At 39.5% G+C, this 26,757-nt stretch overlaps 1 protein-coding gene across 9 annotated transcripts in view; it reads right to left on the reverse strand.

The window, feature by feature from the left end:
* The window catches only part of GPATCH8 (G-patch domain containing 8), a 107,921-nt gene that overhangs the window by 48,018 nt on the left and 33,146 nt on the right, over window positions 1-26,757 (reverse strand). For 4 of the 9 annotated variants that reach the window (XM_054456378.2, XM_063656039.1, XM_054456377.2 and 1 more), the window contains 2 exons: window positions 23,458-23,475; window positions 20,829-20,901 (listed from right to left, as the gene is read on the reverse strand). The exons of 1 other annotated variant lie outside the window; for it this stretch is intronic. Coding sequence is in view for 1 of the 8 variants with exons in the window: in XM_054456376.2 (XP_054312351.2) it covers window positions 20,829-20,901 (73 nt within the window). In the remaining 7 variants the exon portion in view is untranslated. The remainder of the gene's footprint in view (window positions 1-20,828; window positions 20,902-23,457; window positions 23,476-26,757) is intronic. 4 more of the 9 variants (XM_054456376.2, XM_063656042.1, XM_063656040.1 and 1 more) reach the window with 1 other exon arrangement.

Consider the following 26,757-nt stretch of genomic DNA (forward strand, 5'->3'; position numbering starts at 1 on the left):
ACCCCTCAGAAAACATTAACTGAAAACATTGAGCACATTACTTAATCCCTAGAGAGTTTTTAAGGTTTAAAAAAAAAAAAAAACTTTCTACCCAAAATAGAGTTCAAATTATCCAGTACTACAAAAACCAACTATATTCTTGCCATGGCCTTTTTAGTGACCTACACAACAACCAAATTAATTTCATTTTCTTTCTTCATTTATTTTTTAAAACAGGGTCTCGCCATCACCCAGGCTGGAGTACAGTGGCATAATCACGGCTCACTCAGCCTCAACCTCCTGGGCTCAAGTAATCCTCCCATCTCAGCTTCCTAAGAAGCTGGGACTACAGGTGCACACCACCACATGTGGCTAATTTTTGTTATTTTTTGTAGAGACGGGATTTCGCCATGTTGCCCGCCCAGTTTGTTCTTGAACTTCTGAGCTCAAGCAATCTGCACACTTTGGCCCCACAAGGTGCTGGGATTACAGACATGAGCCACGGTGCCTGGACAATTTGATTTTCAAATACAGATGTTTTCTAAGGCACACAAGTTTAATTATGACCTAAACGAATTTCCATCTGATACTTTCCATCTAGGATAAAATAGTTCAATTTTAATCATATAACTAAATATATTAATAAACAGGAACAAAGGTGGGGCAAAAGGCTTTAGTGAAAGTGTTGTTAAATCAGAATGTTAGGCCTGGGAAGAATATCTCATCCAGGGATAACATGATCTCCTCAAGCCCTTAGAAGAGATAATAAAGAGAATTCATGAGTTACTTTCAATTAAAAAAAAAAAAACCTAAAGAAAATCATACTTTTACATGAGATACAACTGTTTTAGCTAAAATTATACTGACTCACTAAAGATTGCCTCAAGCTAACCACCATGCTAAGATCAATTTGTTTTTTTAAATGGGAAAGCCAAATTAATAAATACAATTTTGGGGTAAAACAGTCTAAAACATGGGGCTTAGGAGATATGGAAAAAAACAATAAGTCTTTAGTTTAAAAAAAAAAAAGGCCAGGCATGGTGGCTCACGGCTCTAATCCCAGCACTGTGGGAGGCCAAGGCAGGCAGATTACCTGAGGTCAGGAGTTCGAGATCAGCCTGGCCAACATGGCGAAACCTCGTCTGCATTTAAAATACAAAAATTAGCTGGTCGTGGTGGCATGTTCCTGTAATCCCAGCTACTTGGGAGGCTGAGGCAGGAGAATCACTTGAAATCGGGAGGCAGAAGTTGCAGTGAGCCGAGATCGCACCATTGCACTCCAGCCTGGGGCAACAAGAGAGAATCTCCGTTTTGGCGGGGGGGCGGGAGAGTGGTAGCACTTTTGTGCCCTGAGTTTTACTTATGTTTATATCGATATCTGACACAGTATGTAGGTCAGAATAGCATTTAGTTAAAAAGCATTTGTTGACTCAGAGAATGAACATGTTCATAGCGGGTCTGAAACTTGTTCAACTGTAAATACTTAGTCATCATGATGCGCGCCGCTTAACATCACAAGATACTAATGATTTAACTCTCATAATCAAGGAATTATTTTGTCAAGTAGAACATATCACTATATTAGAAAGGTCTCTATATGTCAAAAAATATGTAAACTTTTATAATGAAATATTTGAGTTTTACATTACTGATCATTAGAGGCTTAAGGCTTGTTCAATTTCATTTCTTGTTATCACTCAGGAGTCAAGGAGAAGGAAGCATCAAATGTGTAAGAAAAAAATACTAAAGAACTTACATTCAACATATATTGACAAACTTTTAAAAAACTGAATTGGAAAGTAGCCATAACCAGTTTCAGTGAAGGAAAACCTCAAGTCAGCCCTCATAATAATGGTGTTTTCCAGGAAATTAGGTTTAGGGTAAGTGGTCTATTAGAAATTCTGAAAACATTTTCCCTCTTTTTAAAAAACAGGTCAAAGTAAAAATTAATTGCTTCCTTCAAGTACCCAGTACACTCCTATATACATGTAGGTAGACCAAAAATTACCAGTGAGCTCCAATCTATGTATTTCTCTTTTTTTTTTTTTTTTCCCTAAGACGGAGTTTCACTCTTGTTTGCCTAGGCTGGAGTGCAACGGCGCGATCTCGGCTCACTGCAACCTTCGCTTCCTAGGTTCAAGCGATTCTCCTGCCTCAAGCCTCCTGAGCAGCTGGGATTACAGGTGCCCGCCACCAGGTGGCTAATTTTTTGTATTTTTAGTCGAGACGGGGTTTCACCATGTTGGCCAGGCTGGCCTCGAACTTCTGACTTCAGGTGATCCACCCACCTCATACTCCCAAAGTGCTGGGATTACAGGCATGAGCCACTGTGCCCAGCCAACATGAGTATTTCTCGATTAATGAATTCCAAAAGAAAAAATATACTTGTAAAGAGTGGCAACATGAAACTCAGGGGATCTGAATTACAGTTCTGTCACTAATGGGGCATGTGACCCATTATTAGCTATTAATTTCTTTTTATTTTTAGAGACAGAATCTCACCCTGTTGCCTAGGCAGGATGGAATGCAGTGAAGTCATCATAGTTTACTGTAACACTGAACTCCTGGGCTCAAGTGATCCTCCCACCTCAGCCTCCTAAGTAGCTAGGACTACAAGCATTCACCACCATGTGTAGCTAATTAAAAAAAAAAAATTTTTTTTTGTAGAGACGGCGTCTCACTATGTTGCCCAGGCTGGTTTCAAACTCCTAGCCTCGAGTTATCCTTCTGCCTCAACCTCACAAAGTGCTGGGATTACAGGTCTGAGTCACCATGCTGCCTATATTAGTTTCGTGATCCAAAAATAGAGGAGTTAAAGGCCGGGCGCGGTGGCTCACGCCTGTAATCCCAGCACTTTGGGAGGCCGAGGCGGGCAGATCACGAGGTCAGGAGATCGAGACCATCCTGGCTAACACGGTGAAACCCCGTCTCTACTAAAAACACAAAAAATTAGCCAGGCGTGTGGCAGGTGCCTGTAGTCCCAGTTACTCGGGAGGCTGACACAGGAGAATGGTGTGAACCTGGGAGGCGGAGCTTGCAGTGAAGCTGAGTTCACACCACTGCACTCCAGCCTGGGTGACAGAGTGAGACTCTGTCTTAAAAATAAAGGAGTTACACAAGTCTATAAGGTTCACTTCACAATTCTAAAGTTTGAAGAGTGGAAAATATTTGAGTAGAAAATATCTGGGGGAATTATGTAGACAGCGGCCAGTCTTGTGATACTATAATAAGCCAACAATCAAATGCCTTCTTAAACTTTCTATCGTTTTTCCATAGCTACACTGAAAATTTTACTATTCCAGGATCACTCCATTACCCCAAAAAACTTTCCAGCCTCATTTAACTTTCCACTGCAACTCCTCCATTTCATCTATTTTTTTTCCTTAAAGACTGAGTCTCACTCTCACCCAGGCTGGAGTGCAGTGTCACAATCTTGGCTCACTGCAACCTCCACCTCGCAGGTTCAAGTGACTCTCCTGCCTCAGTCTCCTGAGTAGCTGGGATTACAGGCATGCATCACCATGCCCAGCTGATTTCTTTGTGTTTTAGTAGAGACGGGGTTTCACCATGTTGGCCAAGCTGGTCTTGAACTCCTGACCTCAAGTGATCTGCCCGCCTTGGCATCCCAAAGTGCGGGGATTACAGGTGTGATCCACCGCGCCTAGACTCCATTTCATGTTTAATAAAAAAAATTTTTTTTTTTGAGACAAAGTCTCACTCTGTTGCCCAAGCTGGAGTATAGTGGCACACTCTTGGCTCACTGCAACCTCTACCTCCTGGGTTCAAGCAATTCTCCTGCCTCAGTCAGCCTCCTGAATAGCTGGGACTACAGGCACATGCCACCATGCCTGGCTAATTTTTGTATTTTTAGTAGAGACAGGATTTCACTATATTGGCCAGGCTGGTCTTGAATTCCTGACCTCATGATCTGCCCGCCTCAGCCTCCCAAAGTGCTGGGATTACAGGTGTGAGCCACCGCACCCAGCCAATAAACTTCTTCCTATATTTTTCTAGGCAATCCCTAAAAAAGACTGGGCTGCAAAGCTTAGCTCTCTAATAAGAGATAACAGCTAGACACTTGTGTGACTTTTGGCAAGCAGAGCCTGTGTCTCAGCAGCCTCCCCTGCAAAATAAAAATATTACAATCATAGCTCACTTGCAGCCTCAAACTCCTGGGCTCAAGCAATCCTCCTGCCTTAACCTCCCAAGTAGCTAGGGCTACTGGCATAAGCCATCACACCACACCTACCCCATCCCCCTTTTTAGGACTGGCATACAGACCAAAAGAGACAACAAATGGAAGATATTTTGTAAACTTTAAATCACTATACAGAATGCTCAAGGGTTCAGAAAATAAAGAAATTAGTCTTCCTTTTATTTCCACATTTGACATTTTGGGGGTGTTTGTTTGTGAGACAGGGTCTCACTCACTCTGTTGCCCCAGCTGGAGTACAGTGGTGTGATCTCAGCTCACTGCAACCTTTGCCTCCCGGGTTCAAGCGATTCTCCTGTCTCAGCCTCCTGAGTAGCTGAGATTACAGGAGCCCACCACCAAGCCCAGCTAATTTAAATTTGGCATTTTTGAAAGTAAATACCTTAAAACGAAAGATACTCTAAAACAGAATCTGTGATAATTTCCAAATGTTTTACATACAATTTGATGGTAATGAAACAACCCCATTTACAGATGGAGAAAATTATTATCTATGATCAATAATCAAAGTATTACAGGCTGGGTATGGTGGCTCACGCCTATAATCCCAGCACTTTGGGAGGCTGAGGCAGGATGATAGCTTGAGCCCTGGAGTTCCAGACCAATCTAGGCAACATAGGGAGACCCTGTCTCTATGAAAAAAATTTAAAAATTGGCCAGCATGGTGGCAAATGCCTATATTTCCAGCTACACAGGATGCTGAGGTGGGAGGATCACGTGAGCCAAAAGAAAAAGAAAAAGAAGAAACAAACCATTATCACTATATACCCTTTTGCTCACTTAAGAAGCCTCCTGGACACTCCATTCTCTTGCCTAAGTATCCTACTAACCCAGTGTCATTTTAATAAGGCAAACTAACCTAGGTCCAAAAGTCTATGAATACTAAGGTAGGAAACAATGTAAATCAGGCTAAGGTGAAGACTATAAAAAAAAATAAACAGCACTATACTACTTTAGTGTAACCAATACATTTTGGATAAATTAAAAAAAAAAAAAAAACTGTCCACCCTACTTACTATAATGAAGGTAATTTTCTTAGAAGCCTGTTATTCATATGGTCCAAAAGAATGTTTTTCTAGCCCTGATCCATTCTATTTGCATTAAAAAATGGGGCAAGGGGGTATTTAAAATATCATTTCCTGGGCTAGGCGTAGTGGCTCACGCCTGTAATCCCAGCACTTTGGGAGGTTGAGGCGGGTGGATGACCTGAGGTTAGGAGTTCGAGACTAGCCTGGCTAACATGGTGAAACCCTGTCTCTACTAAAAAATACAAAAATTAGCCGGGCGTGATGGCACATGCCTGTAATCCCAGCTACTCAGGAGGCTGAGGCAGAAGAATCGCTTGAACCCGGGAGGCGGAGGTTGCAGTGAGCCGAGATCGCACCACTGCACTCCAGCCTGGGCAACAAAAGCGAAACTCTGTCTCCAAAAAACAAATAAATAAAATAAAATATCATTTCCTGAACCCTACCCCAGACCTGCTGATTTATGCTGGTCAGAATCAACATTAAATTTTTTGCTTGTTTGTTTTCTTTTTCAGTAGAGACAAACTCTTGCTATGTGGCCCAGGCTGGTTTTGAACTCTGAACTCAAGCGATCCTCCCACCTCAGCCTCCCAAAGTGCTGGGGTTACAGGCGTGAGCCCCTGCATCCAGCCTCAGAATCTACGGTTTTGTTTTTTTTTTTTTCCTGAGACAGAGTTTTACTCTTGTTGCCCAGGCTGGAGTGCAATGGCGCGATCTCGGCTCACCGCAACCTCCGCCTCCCAGGTTCAAGCAATTCTCCTGCCTCAGCCTCCCGAGTAGCTGGGATTACAGGCATGCACCACAACGCCCAGCTAATTTTGTATTTTTAGTAGAGACGGGGTTTCTCCATGTTGAGGCTGGTCTCGAACTCCTGAGCTCAGGTGATCCGCCCGCCTCAGCCTCCCAAAGTGCTGGGATTACAGGCGTGAGCCACTGCGCCCGGCCTGAATCTACATTTTTAACAAGAACCCAAGGTGATTCTGCTGAACGTCATAAGACTAATAATGGAAAAAGCACTGGGGTAGAAGTTAGAAGACTTGTGCAGTAAAGGTAGCGCCTATCCTTAGCAGTTTCACCTCAGATAAACATTTAAGTTTCTCAATCTTTTAAGTGGCATTATATCTCCTTCTATATACTGGAGAAAAAAATGAGAAATATATAGGTATATAAAACATACATGCCTTATTTAATTCCTGACACCCCCGAATCTTATAAAAATATGGCTATACGGAGGGTATAGCAAGGTCACAGTGCTTACTAGTTGCAGAGTTAGAATTGAACCCAGGTGAAATTTCAGATGAGCTCACAAAGTAGTAACTTGCGGTTCAAATACAGCCTGGTATGTTTTGTTTAATTTCATTATTTTAGACTTCAAGCCAACATTTATCAATTAGAACATTTCACAGAAAAGAAATCTGAATTCCTGGCTGCTTTTAACAATTTTAGAAGATCCAGCAACACCGAGATTATAATCTTAGGTGGCAAAAATGAGCTTCTCTAAACACAGCAAAACTCACACCACTTGCTATTGTCTCACACTCACTCAATTTCAACTACGTATGCTATCATCAGGCCCCAACTCCTACTTCAGGTCTACATTCTTTGCTCCCTCCTTTCGAACCAAATGGGAGTTACAAGAAAACCAAGTGAGAGTTCTATCTACTGGTTTGGGAAGATTTAGTGAGAAAGGAAATACTGGATTTAAAACTAATAAAAAGATATTATACTACATAAAAATATATTACACTTTGTTCTCTTTTCCGAGTGTTCAAGTGCCATTGTTTTGAATTTTGGTGGTAAATTTTAAATGAACTTTTAAAAGATTTTAATAAAATGTTTATTATAAAACACTTTTTACTTTATGTTCTTATCATTTTCAGCTTTCATTCCACTTTAAAATACCAATGCTTCTCATGGAAGAATTAAAGAGATTCCACTAACTCACAGACACCTGTACTCCATGTATCTATCAGCAAGTATAGATGCACAGATGGAAAATAGTTGGTTGCTTCTTTATTCTCACAATCTGAGACTTTTCACTTGTTAATTACTAAAAAAAATTTGAAATTATAAGTTAAATTGCTCAATTCTCTATTAAGCCTCCACTGTACCTTTAACTTCACAATTAAAAGTCATTACACTGTATTAAATTTGTTACATTATTTGTTTCCCTATTAGAAATAAACCTCTGGAGGGCAGAGGTTCTATCTTATTCACTCTTAAAGACTTAGTACAGATCTGGCATATTCTTTTTCTCTTTTTTTTGGAGACAGAGTCTTACTCTGTCGCCCAGGCGGCTCACTGTAACCTCCGCCTCCTGAGTTCAAGCTATTCTCATGTCTCAGCCTTCCAAGTAGCTGGGATTACAGGCGTGCACCAACATGCCTGGCTAATTTTTGTATATTTTGGTAGAGAGGGTTTCGCCATGTTGGCCAGGCTGGTCTTGAACTCCTAGCCTCAAGTGATCCACCTGCCTTGGCCTCCCAAAGAGCTGTGATTACAGTCATGAGCCACCACACCCAACCCAGATCTGGCACATTTTAAGCATGCAATAAACATATGCAGAATACAAAACAAGAAAAACAGCAATAGAGAATACATAAATGCACAGTAATTACTATCCTTTAGGAATTTACAGTCTACTGAATTAGGTAAAAGAGACACATCAACAAAAATTATACAAGATTGAATATTTAAAATGCCACAGGAGAGAAACAGAAAGTAGAAGAAGTCAGGGAGGAAATTATAGTATGAGACATAAGTTACAGTATTTTCTTTTTCCCTGGACACCAATTTCCATCCCTAAATATTTGGCAAAAGTTCTTACCACTCAACTTTAGCCTTAAGTTTCTAGTGAATTTATACTCATCATGAAGAATATATATGACCATTTCAAGTGCCCTATGAGAATATATCACATTCAGAATTATCTCCACTTTTTCTGGCCTGAATAACTACTGTATATTTCAATTCGGTGGCACTGGTATTTCTCACCACCATCATCTCTCCAGGATAGGGAAGTAAGCTAGCACCTACAGTTTAGGTACATTACAGCATATTGGTTAAAAGCATAGGTTTTGACACCAAGATTCTACCACTTATTTGCTGTAAGATCTTGGGCAGGCTGGGCGTAGTGGCTCACGCCTGTAATCCCAGCACTTTGGGAGGCCAATTCGGGCGGACTGCCCGAGGTCAGGAGTTTGAGACCAGTCTGGCCAACATAGTGAAACCCAGTCTCTAATAAAAATACAGGAAAATTAGTCAGGTGTGGTGGCGTGCACCTATAATCTCAGCTACTTGGGAGGCTGAGGCAGGGGAATTGCTTGAACCAGGGAGGTGGAGGTTGCAGTGAGCCGAGATTGCACCACTGCACTCCAGCCTGGGTGACAGAGCAACACTCCGCCTCAAAAAAAAAAAAAAAAGAAAGAAAAAAAGAAAAAAAGATCTTGGGCAAAGTATTGCTCAGAATGTCGATTTTCTCACCTGTAAAATGGGAGTATCTACCTCAAAGAGGATTTAAGTTAGAAAATCCATGTCCAACACTCAGTAAACACTTAATAAATGATGGCTATTATAAAAGATTAACACTAAGTCTAGTGAATAGGGGCTTGCTAGTCAAACATATGCATAAACTGACTATATATTGTCTTCATAGTTGACCTGTTTTATCAGCCTTCATAGTTATTCCTTCCTTTCCATTTCCACTGCTATTACTCTTTCAAGTCCTTATCTACACTCATACCCAGACAACTTTCTAAATGGTTTTCCATCTCCATCCTCAGACATACTTTGACCAGACTATTATTTTATTTCCATCACCAATGCCTGGCTGGGGTAATGAAAAGAGATTTCAATGGCAAATCAAAGAATCTGGGTTTGGGTTTCAGCCCTATCATTAAAACATTTTGGAACCCTAAATGTATAGTAAGTTTTAACTTATCTTCAATATCTTTTTTTTTTTTTTTTTTTTTGAGATAGGGTCTCACTTTGTCACTCAGGTTGGAGTGCAGTGGCATGATCCCAGCTCACTGCAACCTCGTCGACCTTCTGGGCTCATGCGATCCTCCCACCTCAGTCTCCCAGATGGCTGGGACTACAGGCGCACGCCATCACGCCCAGCTAATTTTTTCTTTGCATTTTAAGTAGAAACGGGGTTTTGCCATGTTGCCCAGGCTGGTCTCGAACTCCTGAGCTCAAGCATCCACCCACACTGGCTTGCCAAAGTGCAAGGATTACAGGCGTGAGCCACCACACCCGGCCTTCAGTATCTCTTCTTGCTGTAAGTCTATACCTCTGCTCTGATCAAGGTGTCTTTGGCTTACAAAATACAATTCCAGATTGGAGGAGCATTAAAGCCTTCCACATTCACTGTGGCATGAGCTTTGGAGGCAGAAGGACTGAGATCTGAATCCTGATTCTATAGTTTACTGGTTGCTTATCCTCGGGCAACATATTAGACTTCTCTAAGACTCAGTTTCTTCCACAAAATGGGACAACAGTAATTCTCTCAGGGGCTTATTATAAGATTTAAATGAGATATTTGTTAAGTGCTTGGCATATATGAGATTTATATGCTAAGCATATAAGAGATTTGTGCCTATATTAATATTTCCCATTTCTCCCTTCTAGTTATAGGTAGGGGTGTGTGTGTGTGTGTGTGTGTGTGTGTGTGCGGGTGCGTGTTTTGAGACATGCTCTCACTCTGTCATCCAGGCTGGAGTACACTGGCAATGACACGGCTCCCTGCAGCCTCAACTTCATGGCCTCTCGTGATCCTCCCACCTAAACTACCAAGTAGCTGGGACTAAGGGTGCACATCACCATGCCAGGCTAATTTTTTTTTTTTTTTTTTTTTTTTGGTAGAGACAGGGTCTCACTATGTTGCCCAGGCTGGTCTCAAACTCCTGAGTTCAAGAGATGTTTCCACCTCAGCCTCCCAAAGTGTTGGGGATTACAGGCATGAGCCATCGTGCCCAGCCTAGTTACAGTTTTTAAACTGTTCCTGGAGACCTAGAACTCTGCTTCAATCAAAACAACTGGTGGGCTGCCCCCTCTTTCATATACTGAAGTTTAACATAAAAAAAAAAAAATTGAGGCGGTTTCTTCTGTTAAAAAATGCATAAAATCCACTACACCATGGACATAATCTGCTCCAATTAGCCACGCCTACTCTTTGTCAACTGCAATTACCTTGTATACATCAGTATCTCCTGTCTTTGGTAATATCTATTCCTCCCTCCTCAGGACTTAGTGAAGTAGTTATTCTTCTTTTGAACCCTTATAGCATTTTATTATTATTTAGAGAAAAGGTCTTGCTCTGTTGCCCAGGTTGGAGTGCAGTGGCACAATCACAGCTGTAACCTTCAAATCCTAGATTCAAACAATCCTCCCACCTCAGCCTCCCAAGTAGCTAGGAATATAAGTGTGCACTACCTTGCCTAATTTTTAGAAGGGGTCTCACTATGTCGCCCAGGCTGGACTTGGAACTCCCAGGCTCAACTGATCCTTCTGCCTTAACCTTTTGAGTAGCTAGGACTACAGGCACATGCCCCTGGAACTGCAACTTCTTTTCTGATTGTTATTTTGCCATGACTTAACTCACATTTAAGGTCTTTTCATTTATCCTTTAAATGTGATGATCTCCGTACTGAGAAACAAGTAGTCCCTTTCTATACAGCATGCAAGTTTACCATTCTCATTCAGTCTCCTGCGATCCCTTTCATCTTTATATTTATTTTAATTTTTGTAGAGACAGGGTCTCACTATGTTCCCCAGGCTAGTCTTGAACTCCTGGCCTCAAGCAATCCTCCTGCTTTGGTCTCCCACAGTGCTGGGACTGCAGGGGTAAGCCACCACGTCCGGTCCTTTCCTTTTCTGTTTTATCCCTAAAAACCTAACCTCTTACCTTAGACTGCCAATTCTGACTAATCTTGTTTATTATCTGGGCCTCTTCTCTATAGTTTATATTTATTCCATTAAAAAGGTCAAAGGCTCTACAGGCTCTATATTTTATTTTATTAAATGTGGATTGTGAATAACTAAAATTATGGTTGCCTTTGGTAACTGTATGAAGACTCCAAGACCCATTTAATTAGCAGGAAACGGAGATTATAGCTACATGCTTCTTCAAATACACCAGCTCTGTGTATAACTAAGCTTTTCTGACAATCCATACCTTGATCTGTGATTTGGGGGAGCTACATATTTGCTATTCCCCCACCAACTTATTCCTATTTTCAGTATCAGCTTTTCCTAGGAAGGGAAAAGGTATAAATATTGATTTCAAAGTCAGGCTTATATTTGAATGGCAGACACTCAGTAGCTGTATCATCTTTCCAAAACTTTCCATTTATAAAATGAGTGGCCGGGCGTGGTGGCTCACGCCTGTAATCCCAGCACTGTGGGAGGCTGAGGTGGGCAGATCACCTGAGTTCGGGAGTTCAAGACCAGCCTGACCAACATGGAGAAACCCCATCTCTACTAAAAATACAAGATTAGCCGGGTGTGGTGGCACATGCCTGTAATCCCAGTTACTCGGGAGGCTGAGGCAGGAGAATCGCTTGAACCGGGAGGCAGAGGTTGCCGGGAGCCGAGATCGCGTCATTGCACTATAGCCTGGGCAACAAGAGTGAAACTCCATCTCAAAAAAAAAATAAAAATAAAAATAAAATAAATAAAATAAAATGAGCATACTAATATCTGTTTCATTAAATGAGACCGTGCAAAACATCTGGACTCTAGATCAATATTTGGCACATAATAAATATTAAGCATTATTTCCTTTTTATAAAGGAAAACATGAATTGAAAAGGGAAAGTAAGATAGAAAGACAACTTAGCTTCTGTAAAGACTATTCAGAAAAATGTATCTATGTCACTATAATATTAATGAAAATATTTTCTCAAAAAATGATTTTTCTTGACGGAGTTTTGCTTTTGTCACCCAGGCTGGAGTGCACTGGCATGAACTCAGCTCACTGCAACCTCTGCCTCCTGGGTTCAAGCAATCCTCCTGCCTCAGCCTCCCGAGTAGCTGGGATTACAGGCACCCGCCACCATGCCCCGCTAATTTTGTATTTTTAGTAGAGGCGGGGTTTCGCCATGTTAGCCAGGCTGGTCTCGAACTCCTGAACTTAGGTGATCCACCTGCCTCAGCCTCCCAAAGTGCTGGGATTACAGGCGTGAGCCACAGCGCCCAGACAAAAAATGATTTTTCTTAAGAAATTAGTAAAATATTTATAGTGATTGATTGAGACAGGTCTTGCTTATTTATAGAGACAGGTCTAGCTATGTTGCCCAGGCTAGAGTGCAGGAAGTGCAGTGGCACATCACAGCTCACTATAACCTCCAACACTAGGGTTCAAGCAATTCTCTCGCCTCAGCCTCCCAAGTAGCTAGGACTACAGGCATGTGCCATCACACCTGGTTAATTTTTCTATTTCTGTTAAGATGAGGTCTTGTTATATTGTCTAGGTTGGTCTCAAATTCCTGGCCTCAAGCTACCCTCCTGCCTCAGTCTCCCAAAGTGTTGGGATTATAGGCGTGAGCCACCACACCAGGCCAGAAGTTAGTGCAATATTAATTCATATTCTAATTTAAAAATAAAGCCTAAATTGTAACATTACATGTTTCTATTCTATTCTTTCGAATTCAAATCTAGTTTTCAGCCTGTAATCCTAGCACTTTGTGAGGACAAGGTGGGAAGACTGCATGAAGCCAGGAGTTTGAGACCAGCCTGTACAACATAGAAAGACCTCATCTCCAATGGAAAAAAAAAGTCTAATTTTCCTTTAGTCATAAAATGTAGTCTAAACATAGTTGAGACTTATGTAATGCAGGCCTTACCCTACACTGTATTCACCATTTATTTCCTAACTGAAACAAGACTGGGAAGGAGGTATACATAAATAAAACCAAAGAAATACCCCCAACTCTACTCTGTTTTCATTCTGCCTTCTTTAGGTCTTTTCTCAAACAATTATATTTTTTGAATAGTAATACAAGTACAGAACAATTTTTTTTTTTTTTTGAGACACAGTCACGCTCTGTTGCCCAGGATGGAGTACAGTGGTGCAATCTCGGATCACTACAGCCTCTACTGCTGGGTTCAAGTGATTCTCCTGTCTCAGCCTCCTGAGTAGCTGGGATTACAGGCACGTACCACCACACCCAGCTAATTTTTATATTTTTAGTAGAGAAGGGGTTTCACCATGTTGGCCAGGCTGGTCTTGAACTCCTGACCTCAGGTGATCCGCCCGCCTCGGCCTCCCAAAGTGCTGGGATTACAGGTGTGAGCCACTGCAACCGGCCCAAATTTTAAAAATATAGTAAAATGCAACTCAGTTTCCCTTCAGAGAGTCTATCTTTAACAAAAATTTTATCTTTATGGTCAAGTAAATACAAACATAAATATACAGGCACACTCTTATATGCCCACAGAATGTACCATTTTAATATTTCACAATAAAATGCCTCAGTTTTACTATACAAGCTACAGAGAATGTTCATCTCTCTCAACATATTTTTTAGCTAATGATTTTATAAAGTAAAATTTTTACATTTATTTATTTCAATCCCAAAACTTAATACAATGTTCTTAAAATGATGTGTGAGATGTCTGGAGATACATTCCAAATAAAACAAGCAAAACTTTGAAAAAGCTGCTTCAGTATCAACAAACGGAATGTACATGTTATTACACAGGAAGCAATTGTGTGTTAACAATCATATTAATTATTTAGTAACCAGGAAGATGTGCTTAAGAATTTTATATCCTAAAAATTTTGTTAATTGCATGAAAAGGCCAGGCATGGTGGATCACACCTATAATCCCAGCACTGTGGGAGTCCAAGGTGGGAGGATCGCATGAGCCCAGGAGTTCAAGACCAGCCTGGGCAACACAGTGAGACCTGGTCTCTACAAGAAATTTCTTAAAAATTAGTCAGGCGTGGGCTGGGCGCGGTGGCTCATGCCTGTAATCCCAGCACTTTGGGAGGCCGAGGTGGGCAGATCACAAGGTCAGGAGATGGAGACCATCCTGGCTAACATGCTGAAACCCCGTCTCTACTAAAAAAAATACGAAAAATTAGCCGGATGTAGTGGCAGGCACCTGAAGTCCCAGCTACTCGGGAGGCTGAGGCAGGAGAATGGCATGAACCCGGGAGGTGGAGCTTGCAGTGAGCCGAGATTGTGCCACTGCACTCCAGCCAGCCTGGGCGATGGAGCAAGACTCCGTTTCAAAAAAAAAAAAAAAATTAAGTGTGGTGGCATGCGCCTGTAGTCCCCACTACTTCATGGGTCTAAGGCAGGAGGATCACTTGAGCCCAGGATATCAAGGCTGCAGTGAGCTATGATTATGCCACTGTACTCCAGCCTGGGCAACAAAGCAAGACTCTGTCTCAAAGGAAAAAAAAAAAAAAAGCTGGATTCAAGAACACATCCATTTTAATTTTTAAGTAATCTAAGTTGTTCCCTGTAATGTTTTCACTAGTTGATACTCTCATGGCTATGATGTAAGTACCTATTTTCCCATAATCTTACTAGGCTGACTTTGGTCTTTCTCAAGCTGATAAACACCTGAAGGAAAGTTGTTCTTTGCCTATAATGAGATATTACAGATATTTTCCCCAGTCTGTTTGTTGACTTTGTTTATGATGAAATATAGTCAAACTTATCCTTTCCTTTTTTGAGACAGGCTTTCTCTGTTGCGCAGGTTGGAATACAGTGGCACAATCACAGCTCACTGCAACTTCGAACTCCTAGAGTCAAGGGATCCTCCCGCCTCAGCCTTCCGAATAGCTAGGAATATAGATGCACGCCACAATGCCCGGCTGATCTATTTCTAAATTTTTTGTAGAAACTGGGTCTTGTTGTTGCCCAAGCTGGTCCTGAACCCTTGGCCTCAAGTGATCTTCCCACCTTGGCTTCCCAAAGTCCTGGGATTACAGGTGCTTAAGTCACTGTGCCTGGCCTTAACCTTTTCTTAATGGCTTCTAAGTTTTGGGTTATGCTCAGAAAAGCTTTTCTTACTCAAATATTATTTTAAGATAATAATTCTATCATTGTTCATCCTAATAATTTCATGATTTCATTTTTTACATTTAAACCTCTCATTCACCTGGAATCTATGTGGGGTAAGGAATGACAATGGGGACCCAACTTTCAAAATTCTGGGTTGTTATTCAGTTGTTCCAACGCCACGACTGAGTGACTGACACTCTTTCTAGATGTTAGATTTTTCATAAGTTAGACTCAGCAGTAGAGATGACTAGTGAGCTCAGAATTAGTGAAACAGACACCAAAATTAGGGATTTAGGGGCTCTAAAACACATCTAACATCAAAAGCACAGATCTTGAAGTCTAACATCTATCACATATAAAGCATATTAACTATTACTGTTGTTAATCTTGGAAGCCCTAAGGATAGATTATCTCTAATTCAGTTAAAATAACTATGTACCATATAATAGGTGTTAATAATAAGCATATATGGCATTTTTATAGTCTGTATAATGTGAGTTCACTTACTTTGTTTTCATAACTACTCTTTAAGAAGACAGGCAGAGATTTTAATATCCATTTATTGCTGAGGAAAATAATTCAGTAATGGTACCTTGTCCCTTTACTTATAGGAAATGGTAGTGCCAAACTCAAACCCAGATCTTTTATTTCCAAATGTTAACAAACTGCCATTACAACCTGTACCAAGTACTTTTACACAAAAATTAGTGAGACTCCCTACTCACAAGGAGGTTGAAACAACTTTTTAATTAAATATTCAGACTGATCACATACTTAATTTAAGTATGAAAGGAGTGCAGAAAAGTAGAAAATATCATCCTTGGCTTCAAGGAAACTTCAAAGGTCTACAGCAGTTAAAAAAAAAAAGCAAGACTTGAGGGACTGGGAAATAAACCTGAAAGTCAGGAACCATGTCTTATCTACTCTCCATATCTTAGGGTATTTACTGCTGGTATAACAAGAATGTAGTGTTAGGTCAGTAAATATGTGTTGGTTGTCTAAATGTACTCATCGAACCTTCTAAACAGGGTGAGAAAGGAAATAATATCAGACCCCATTCATTTTTCCTAGGAGCTAAACTTTTGTCTGTCACCAAAGAATCAGCCAAATCATCAAATAGCACTTACACAATGTAACAAAGAAACTTCAGGCACCATTTCTGGGCTACACCTACTGACTAAATGTATTTCACAGAAAAATAAAAATTTTGAACTACATTACATTTCAAAGCTGACAAAAGGTTATAAAACAATTTCCAGAACTGAATCCAGTCTAAATGCTACAAAATACAACTATCATTCACTCTTGCTTTATTCTGAATTAAACATATCCTCTGTTTCTATAATAAATAATTGTTCATAATATTTCTCATCAGTAGTGCTTTTTTTGTGTTGTTTCCTTCAGATATCTTGTCAACATTATATTTTCTTCAGGTCTTTTATTTTTTAATACTAACAATTATCGGCCATATATAACTTTTTTAAAATTTCTGAAATATTTTAATAAATACTAAGGGAGAATGAAATGTGAATAAGAAAATATGAGTACAAAAATAAACTCAGTTTACAAAGTACAATTTAATACCCTGCCACAGATAACTTCATTCTAGAGTCTGCACGCCCTATTCTCCAATCTATTCAGTAACAAGACATTAGCACTGGAGCACCAAGAACTGCAACTTTTGTTGGCAAAAGCCTTGCATGGGTCAAAATAATTTTTAAGCCTTTGACAAAAAAGCCCAAAAGGACCAGGCTTAAAATTTTAGTGGATGGTTGCATGTGAGATATATTAAGAATCCTAAACTCAAATAAAAAGGAGAGTTGACAATGAACTAGGCAATGTGAAGAACTTACAAAAGCATAAGCCCAGAAATCACATGCGATGCCTAGTCTATAGTATAACAAGGAGGCATTACTGTTTACACTAGAGTAACAGGGTTTTTTTGAGTGGTTATTTATATCAAAGGTTTAGTATGGTCAAAGAAATCTGTCATAAATTGCCTCAATATGCAATAAATGTGGATATATTCTAGGTTAAATTATGTGGGTACTACAGAAAGAGGTATGTGAGAGAAACCAGCACAATGCCTGCATTTACACTGCTGAATCTGACACCAGGAAGTAAACAGTCAGTTATGAAACAAACTCAATTCTTAATGTTGGAAACAGAATAAGGCTCCATTTTTTTTGGAGAATAAAGATACTAATCATTTAAAACAGATGGACTTTGCACCAACAATGTAAATATACTTCACATACGCAACTGTACACTTAAAAATGATTAAGATGCTAAATTTTATGTTATGTGTTTTGGAAAGGGTGCATTTTATTTTATTTATTTATTTATTTTAAACAGAGGGTCTCGCTCTGTCACCTAGGCTGGAGTGCAATGGCCCAATCATAGTTCACTGCATCCTTCAAATCCTGGGCTCAAGTGATCCTCCCATCTCAGCCTCCCTAGTAGCTGGGACTATAGGTATGTGCCACCAAGCCCAACTAATTAATTTTTTTTTTTTGTAGAGATGGGGGTCTTGCTATATTGCCCAGGCTGGTCTCAACTCCTGGCTTCAAGTAATCCTTCTGCCTCAGCTTCCCAAAGTGCTGGGATTTCAGGCGCTAGCCACTGCACCCGTTTATGTTATCCGTTTTTTAACAATTAAAAAGGAAAAAAACCTTCAAATGAGCTTTAAATTTCCCTTGAATTTTTAAATGAATAGATTTATTTAAATGTTACCACGGAGATGGAGGTAAAATATGGATAAAACCTAATTCCTCTTTTCAAGAAGCTCAAAGTTTAAAAGGAACCAAAATTCTAAACTGTTTTTTTTTGTGTGTGTGTGTAAGACAGAGTCTCACTCTGTCACCCAGGCTAGAGTGTAGTGGTGCGATCAAGGGTCACTGCAGCCTCAACCTTCCGGGCTCAGGCAATCCTCCTACCTCAAACCTCTTAACTGGGACCACAGGCATGGACTACCAAGCCCAACTAATTTTTGGGGGGTGGGGTGTAGGGGGAGATAGAGATGGGGTCTATGTTGCCTAGGCTGGTCTCAAACTCCTGGGCTCAGGCGATCCTCCTGCCTCAGCCTCCCAAAGTGCTGAGATTACAGGCATAAGCCACAGCACCCTGCCTAAAATCTCCTTAAAAACAAAAATTGAAAATAACTTTGGATCATAAAAAAGTAGATGAGTAGCCATTTACCTATCCTTTCTTAAATACATTATCTATCTCTTCTCCCTCCTTTCTCTCTGCAGGTTCTAGTTGTACTTTAAAGTCTCTGATGCTTAACATAAAAAATTCTGGGATTCAAACAGATTTGCCAGCCACTATGAAACAGCCCCACCTTGTGTGCCTGAACAAAGAAAATAACAATCAATAATGTTCCTGGGCGTCCTCAAATAGAAGAGGTATTTCAAATTGGAGAGAAAAGCAAATCTAGTCTTCTGACCTTCTTCTAAAACAATCACCTCCATTCAAGTCAACCCAACACTTAAAACTATGCAAACCACTGGGACAAATTCTATCAAAAAGCCATCTCTATTTCAGTCCTGATTATCTTCTCTCTTCTGGGCTCTTATAAAATCTGTGGTCTATCCCATACGAATTGCTCTTAATCAGAGTATTCTTTGTATCGTTTGCAAAGAGTTCTTGTGCCACTGGAAAACAAGTTTAAAGGTAATTAAATCTTCTATTTCCCCAGAAGAATAGGTTAATGCTTAGTAATGAATATTTCATTAAAACATATTTATTGAGCATCTCCCATGTGTCACCAGTCAATAGAATTTGTAGAAGTAGAATTTTAAAATTAAAGGTTTTAATAACTGAAACATCCTGACTGGGCGCGGTGGCTCACACCTATAATCCCAGCACTTTTGGAGGCTGAGGCGGGCGGATCACGAGGTCAGGAGATCGAGACCATCCTGGCTAACACGGTGAAACCCTGTCTCTATAAAAATACAAATTATTAGCCGGGCATGGTGGCGGGCGCCTGTAGTCCCAGCTACTTGGGAGGCTGAGGCAGGAAAATGGCGTGAACCCAGGAGGCGGAGCTGGCAATGAGCCGAGATCGCGCCACTGCACTCTAGCCTGGGCGACAGAGCGAGACTCCATTTCAAAATATAAATAAATAAATAACTGAAACATCCTATTTCAAGCCCTGTCCTCCTGGTTTCTCTCTTTTTAATTAATTAATTATTTTTTTCTTTTTTAAAAAATCAAGACGGGGTCTCGCTATCTCGCCCAGGCTGGTTTTGAACACCTGGCCTCAAACAGTCCTCCTGCCTCAACCTCCCACCAAACTGCTGGGATTACAGACATGAGCCACTACACCTGTCCTTGTGTTCCTCTCAACACACTTGAATCGATCAGACTTTGGCATTCAAACTGAAAATCCATTTCCAAAATTCAAAGAATTAGTCAACAGAAGCACACTTCTCCCCCAAAGATGCCTATTATACAATAAGCTCCCGCATGACCAGACGTAGAGGCACAATGATTCCCATAATTTCTTTTTTTTTTTTTTTTTTTGAGACGGGGTCTCACTCTGTTGCCCAGGCTGGAGTACAGTGGCACGATCTTGGCTCACTGCAACCTCCGCCTTCCAGGTTCAAACAATTCTCTGCCTCAGCCTCCCAAGCTGGGACTACAGGCATGTGCCACCACGCCTGGCTAATTTCTGCATTTTTAGTAGAGATGGGGTTTCATCAGTTGGCCAGGCTGGTCTTGAACTCCTGACCTCGTGATCCACCCGCCTTGGCCTCCCAAAGTGCTGGGATTACAGGTGTGAGCCACCATGCCCGGCCAATTCCCATAATTTCTGAGGTAGCATTCACATCACATCTGTAAAGAACAAACAGCAGCTCTTGAATCTGAGAAAGCTAAAAAGTGAACGCAGTTGGTTGGTTTCCAACTAGGGAGAACTCAGAAGCTGAAATATTAGTATTTTGTTTTTAATACAAGTGACTGGTATAAACAGAGTAACAAATGCAATGGAAACTTTAAGCCATACATTTTCCAGACCTTGATAGGAACCTGAGAAATAACCTCTCTGCTCAGAGAGCCCTCAAAAACCTCTGCTTTCATTTTATGTTTCATGGAGGTTAATTTTTCTTCTCTACCACTACATAAATTTCCTATTGCAGAGCAAAAGAGCCAGGGCAATCACCAGCTTCAGGGAGAATTTAAAAGGATAAAAATTAAATTCTGCTACTGAATGATTCTCTTTATAATACTGAAGCCACAATACATTACTAAATAGCACAAAGAAAGCATACTCTGATATTTTGCATTCCTTTTACTCCACTCACCCATCACCTCCACCAAAAAAAAAAATTTAAAACAGGCTGAGCCACACACAGTACGTTTGACTTGAAAGTTTTGATGACACAGCAGCTTACTCTTGCAAATTACTGGCAAATATAGAGGCTTAACAGTGACTTAAAATACAGTTACAGGACAAATAGACTACTCTAAGGGGAAAAAGGCAGTAGGGAGAAACCCAAGCACTTTTTTAAAAACACAACAAATACATTCAGGTACAAGATCTGCATCAGAAATGGTTTTCTTCCTTTTTCTTTGATAAATGTAAACACTTACCCTGAAGAGATTTTCCCAATCCCTGGCCCAGCTTCCACCCATGTTTCTGGAGTAAGCGGTGTCCAATATTATCCTGACAGACAGAACAGAGAGACAAACCAAAAATATTCCAATAATATATTCTTCCCTTCCTAGAGACATTTAAACAGATGATGAGCAAGAAATACTTCTACATATATGCATGCAAAAAGGTGCTAATAATAGGGTAAATGTGCCCAATAAGAGGGACATTAATGTAAAAAGAAAAGCTGGCTAGTATTTTATATGGGAAGAACATATGGGGTAAGGGTCCTTTCTGATGGTGTGCTGGGCAACTTTTGTATATAACATTTTAAAATGGAGAAAAAGGGGAAAAGGAAAAGGGGAAGAATACATTTATGAAGTTTTAAAATTACACTAAAAAGCATAAAATCAAGGTACTTATACAGTCATATCCACCACCTAAACAGCACCACTTTAAGATTTTTTTTTTAAAGAAAATCTACATTGTGTTTAGTTGTTTTGTTTATGTGTCAGGCTTTCATTATACAAAGTAAGTTGTAAGTGTAAGACTGCCCCACCACTAGAAATGAAAAAACAATCAGAGCAAAATCCAGGCTAGACTTGATTGGTTTAAAAAAATAATAATAATATATATAATATAAATATTTAACTAGCATGCAGCCAATATTAAACTGAAAAAACAGTGAGGTTAGTAAAACAAGAAATTAAGTTGATTAAACAGAAAAATAAAATGAGCTCAAGCACAGACTGAGTGATGCATTTCAACATGTAGTCTAACAAAAATGCTAAGATGTTAGAATGAAACAGGCCTAGCAATAAGTTAACAGTAAAGAACCATTAGTGCATGTAGGGGGAGAAACCAACATACATAATGTCTCATCTTCCCAGGAGCACATTCGAAAAGGTATTTCAATGTAAACTGCATGAAAAAAATGCTAGAAACAACAATTAAATGTCAGCTTTCGTTTAAGGGGTCAAGGTATTGGAAACATCTGCAGCCGTTTCTTTGTCCAATTCTTTGCTTTTTACAGTTATTGTGAAGTACCAAGACAAGGCTAAAATAAGCACTAACTGTATCAGAAAAAATGATGGTATTCACCCAATGGACAACACTGAAAAATTCTAAACACAAAGTATTCTATATGTATTAAAATGTAATTTATAGTATTAATTCAGAGAAGATTAAAAGTCACAATATAAGTAATGTTAGCAGAAAACAAAGGTAAATCATTTGAAAATCCCATATTTCCTGAAATCAATTTATAAAGCTGACTAAACCATCAATTTCTGCATTAAAACCAAATATTGCACATTAAACTGTCTGGCATCTCCATATTCAATGATAAAGTGCTCTTTGAACTCATAGAGGAAAGAAAAACATTTTTTTACTGTTACCTTCCCTAACCAGAAGTTAGAAGAAGATTAAGCCTCCCAAATGCTCTGTTTGTTTGTTTGTTTAAGGACCATTTCTTCTATAAGTTTATGACAGCATGCAACCTGGAAAACTGGGCTAAGCAGCTAATTATTTCATTGATGGGGGAAAACTAGGACCTTTTTTTTTTTTTTTTTTTTTTTTTTGGATACAGCCTCTTGCTCTGCTGCCTAGGCTGGTGTACAGTGGTGCAATTATAGCTAACTGCAGCATTGACCTCCCGGGCTCAAGCAATCCTCCCACCTCAGCCTGGGAGGTATGGGCACACATCACTATGCCTGGATAATTTTTTTATTTTTTGTAGAGATGAGGTTTCACTATGTTGCCCACGATGATCTAGAACTCCTGGGCTCAAGCAATCCTCCCTCCTCAGCCTCTCAAAGTACTGGGATTACAGGCATGAACCCAGGATACTTTTTTAAAAGCAAAAACTGGAGGCAAATTATAATGAAAAATTTGTTTCTAAAACAAAACATATTGTTTCAAATATACATATAAAATCATTATGGTGCATAAAAGTTTGCTGCAAGTTATTTTTGCTCCATACCATTTGAAATAATTAGAAACACTACTGATCCCAAGCACTGACTTCCGCATTACTACACATCACAAAAATTTAATATAACACTACTGCTGCTGGGGCTTCTTCCCTTCCCCACTCCTAACTGAACTGCCAGGAAAAGCATTCCCTTACCCAGTGTTCAGTGTCTATTTATAACTTTATTACCCCCTAAAAAAGAAAAGATTAAAAGTCTCAATATAAGTAATGTTAGCAGGAAACAAAAAGGTAAACAGGCCCTTATTTTACTACTATGAAAACAAACTTACCTGTGCAGAAAATCCTTATTTCATATCATAATTCCTACAACTGAATAATTCTAGACAGGACAAGGATAGCAGAATGACTCTAAGAGTATATGGTTTATTAAATAATTGTTTAATCTCTTAACAGACTCATAACTATATTTGGCACCAAGATTTAGGCATTAAACAATGCTGACAAAAATTGTTGCTCCCCCCCCATTTTGTTGTTGTTGTTTCTTTTTTTAAAGAAAACTCAATCTTTGGCTAAGTGGAGATGAGACATTATGCTGATTGTGTTATATTATGAATGCACTAAAATAAACAGACAGATGAAGCAGTATGCTATTTCCAAAAGCAGTGCAAGTGGAGTGAAAGCATTTCCATACGAACCTGGCTTTAAAAACTGGGCTGTCAAAAGAACAGTTAAATGTAACACAAAGTAAGAAACTGTCCAATCACTAATGGTCGTTTTTTTTTTTGTCTTGTTTTCAATTCACTGCTTGCAAGTAATGTATTTATTAAAGAGTGAAAGCATAAGTAAATTCACGAGTCAAGACCAGCTGAGAGATTCAAGAGCAGCGTGTTGTGACTGACAACAGTGAAAGGAAAAGCAAATGTTAAAGGGAGAGGGAGAAAAAAAAGAAAAAATTAAAGTTATACACATTAGCACCACTTTTACAAAACCACTCAAGAGGATGGCTGTCACCTTCTCAGAAAAAAATCATTGATAGAAAATGGTAGTGGCACTTCTCTTCTAAAACTTTAGGTTAAAACTGTTCTTTAATTAAATCCACTTTCTCACGGACTATAATAAAATATTTAACTTGCCACTCTAAGTCCCTCCAATCATAACAAAGGCAATAGAAACAATAGACACATCTCCCAGAATCTCCTCCCTTCACCAACCTCCTAGGGTAAATGAACGACCAACACAGAAAAACCGGACCTTTCCTATCATTTCAAACTACCTGCTTTTGGAGGAAAAAAGGCAGCTCTGTGACTCTGCAGGAAGGGCTAGTATTCAGTATGGTCTCCCTTCCTACCAATAAAAGAAAAAAAGGTTTTATAAACACTCGTCAAAAATCCAATAGGCTTAAGGATGATGGCTAACACAAGGAGGCACACCAAAATAATTTACAACAAAGTAAAACAAACCAGACTTGTCTACCTCTGAAATGATCAAAACTATCTCTGTGAAAGAACAAGAAACTCAATAACCAGTCTGTGGGAAACAAGCAATCTATTCTCACTGTTTATGACTGTAATTTTTGCAAATTATTCCAATTACTCCAGGATTTTTTTTTTTTTTTTTTGAGACGGAGTCTCACTCTGTAGCTCAGGCTGGAGTGTAGTGGCAATCTCAGCTCACTACAATCTCCACCTCCTGAGTAGCTGGGACTACAGACGCGCACCACCACACCCAGCCAATTTTTTTTTTGTATTTTTAGTAGAGACAGGGTTTCACCACGTTGGCCAGGCTGGTCTCAAACTCCTGACCTCAAGTGATCTGCCTGCCTTGGCTTCCCAAAGTGTTGAGATTACAGGCATAAACCACCACGACTGGCCCATGGATGCTATTTATAACACCAAGTTGGCACAAGTAGCTTACGGCCCAAACAGGTAATCTAGACAGAACAAGGGCAATGAACACTAAATTTCTTTGTTCCTTTTTTTTTTTTTTGAGACAGGGTCTCGCTCTGCCACCCAGGCTGGGGTGCAGTAGCACAGTCACAGCTCACCGCATCCTTGACCTGCAAGGCTCAAGTGATCCTCCCACCTCAGCCTCCCAAAGTGCTGGGATTACAGGTGTGAGCCACCATGCCCAGCCAATTTATTTCCAAAGTAGTAATTATTTTTAAAAATAATTTTTAAAAAAGTAACTCTTTACTTAATTTCAGTTACTATAATAATGACTAAAAATCTTTTGGTTTTTGTTTTTTAAATATATAATTTGGGGTTTAATTATAATCTCATAGAACTAAAAATAAATTACAGAAATTTTTTTCGTTTTAAAAACTCTGGTTAACAACAAAGATGCATGATAGAGGTAGGCTGCTTATAATTTTTTTCTTCTAAATTCAACTTGATATAATTTAAATGTACATGGAAGAATCGCAAAGAAATCCTAACTTTAATAAATAAGGCAAAGCTTATTTATTATGTAGAAAAGCTGGTTTTCTACATAATTCAGAGTTCTCACAAACCACCTATTTGTTTTCTCTCTCTGCTCAAGACCCCAAAATGGTGGCTGTGTGGCCTCTTCTTTGGTTGGAACTGAAGTTCTTCTTCTAATTCTGGTTAAACCATGTAGCTAAACTGAAAACAAACTTTTTCACCTAGATTACCTCAGTTGGCCTTTTTTTCTCCCCTATTTCTACACATAAATATATCATTAAAATGCTAATTTTCATCATTTGTTCTTCTCTAATAAACACGTGAGAAAAGGGATGTAATTTTTAAGCGGGAAGATCTTTGACAACAAGAAATATGTATTATAAACAACTACCAATATGCTGAAAACACAATACCAGCAATTTAAAAATACTTCATTATTAACTGTTTCAGCCATTCCTCAACATTTTATTAATTAAATACCAAGTAGAAACTTTCTGCTCCATGAAGCTGTATGCCACCACAGTAACAATGATCATTTTGGTAACAGCACCACCAATACACATGTATGATGGGAGCCTGCCAAAACACAGGAAAAAATTTACTTTATTGTATGAAGCTGGCTGTTAAGTTTTTACAGTAGGAAATGGCCTATTATGTCTCAAGAGAAAACCATGCTACAGGTATGCCCATGACTGGATGAATACTAATTCTATACTGAATTTTGTTTTAGTTGACAGCCACATTCAATTTACATCATTTAGCCCATTTTCAACAGTGACAAAATAGTAAGTCTCTTGAGTGGATTGTAAGCTTTGCTGATTGTGTATTAAAGACTATAAGCAAGAACCAATGCTACTAGGTGAACCCATGCAAACAAGTTGTAAAAATTCCCGAAACAAAAAAACTCTATAGCTCACTACAGATGACACAATGAAGACTAGAGAGAAAAGCCATATAGTAATGCTACACCATTCAGCTCCAAGAAGCACATTATTTCTAGTGCAGTCCACATATGGTCACTGCTAAATATCAAATCAGCAGTCTTATAAAGAGTTACAGTTTGGAACTAGTGGAGTCCACAGATCTAGACAGATATGCAACATGACAAAACCCAATTATACATATACTTCCAAATCCTTAAGATGTGCAAACTAAACATCAGCAACTGGAGTTTGAAGCTTACATTAATTTTTAAAACTGTTAGGTCATCCTGACAACCATAAAGAAAGAATTTTAATCAGTCAGGTAGAGCAAGGACCGACTAACGGCTGATGGGTAGTTGCACTTCCAACCACAACAATAACAACATGTTTTAAGTCTATGATGCAGGCATTTTGCCTTCTATATAGCTTAAAGTCATTCTCCCATCTGATCCCTCATCTTTTTTTTTTTTTTTTTTTTTTTGAGATGGAGTCTCGCTCTGTCACCCAGGCTGGAATGCAGTGGCATGATCTTGGGTTCAAGCAATTCTCCTGCCTCAGCCTCCCGAGTAGCTGGGACTACAGGCGTGTGCCACCACACCCGGCTAAGTTTTGTATTTTTAGTAGACATGGGGTTTCACCGTGTTAGCCAGAA

The sequence above is a fragment of the Pongo pygmaeus genome, chromosome 19 (assembly GCF_028885625.2).
Source record: "Pongo pygmaeus isolate AG05252 chromosome 19, NHGRI_mPonPyg2-v2.0_pri, whole genome shotgun sequence".
NCBI lineage: Eukaryota > Metazoa > Chordata > Mammalia > Primates > Hominidae > Pongo > Pongo pygmaeus.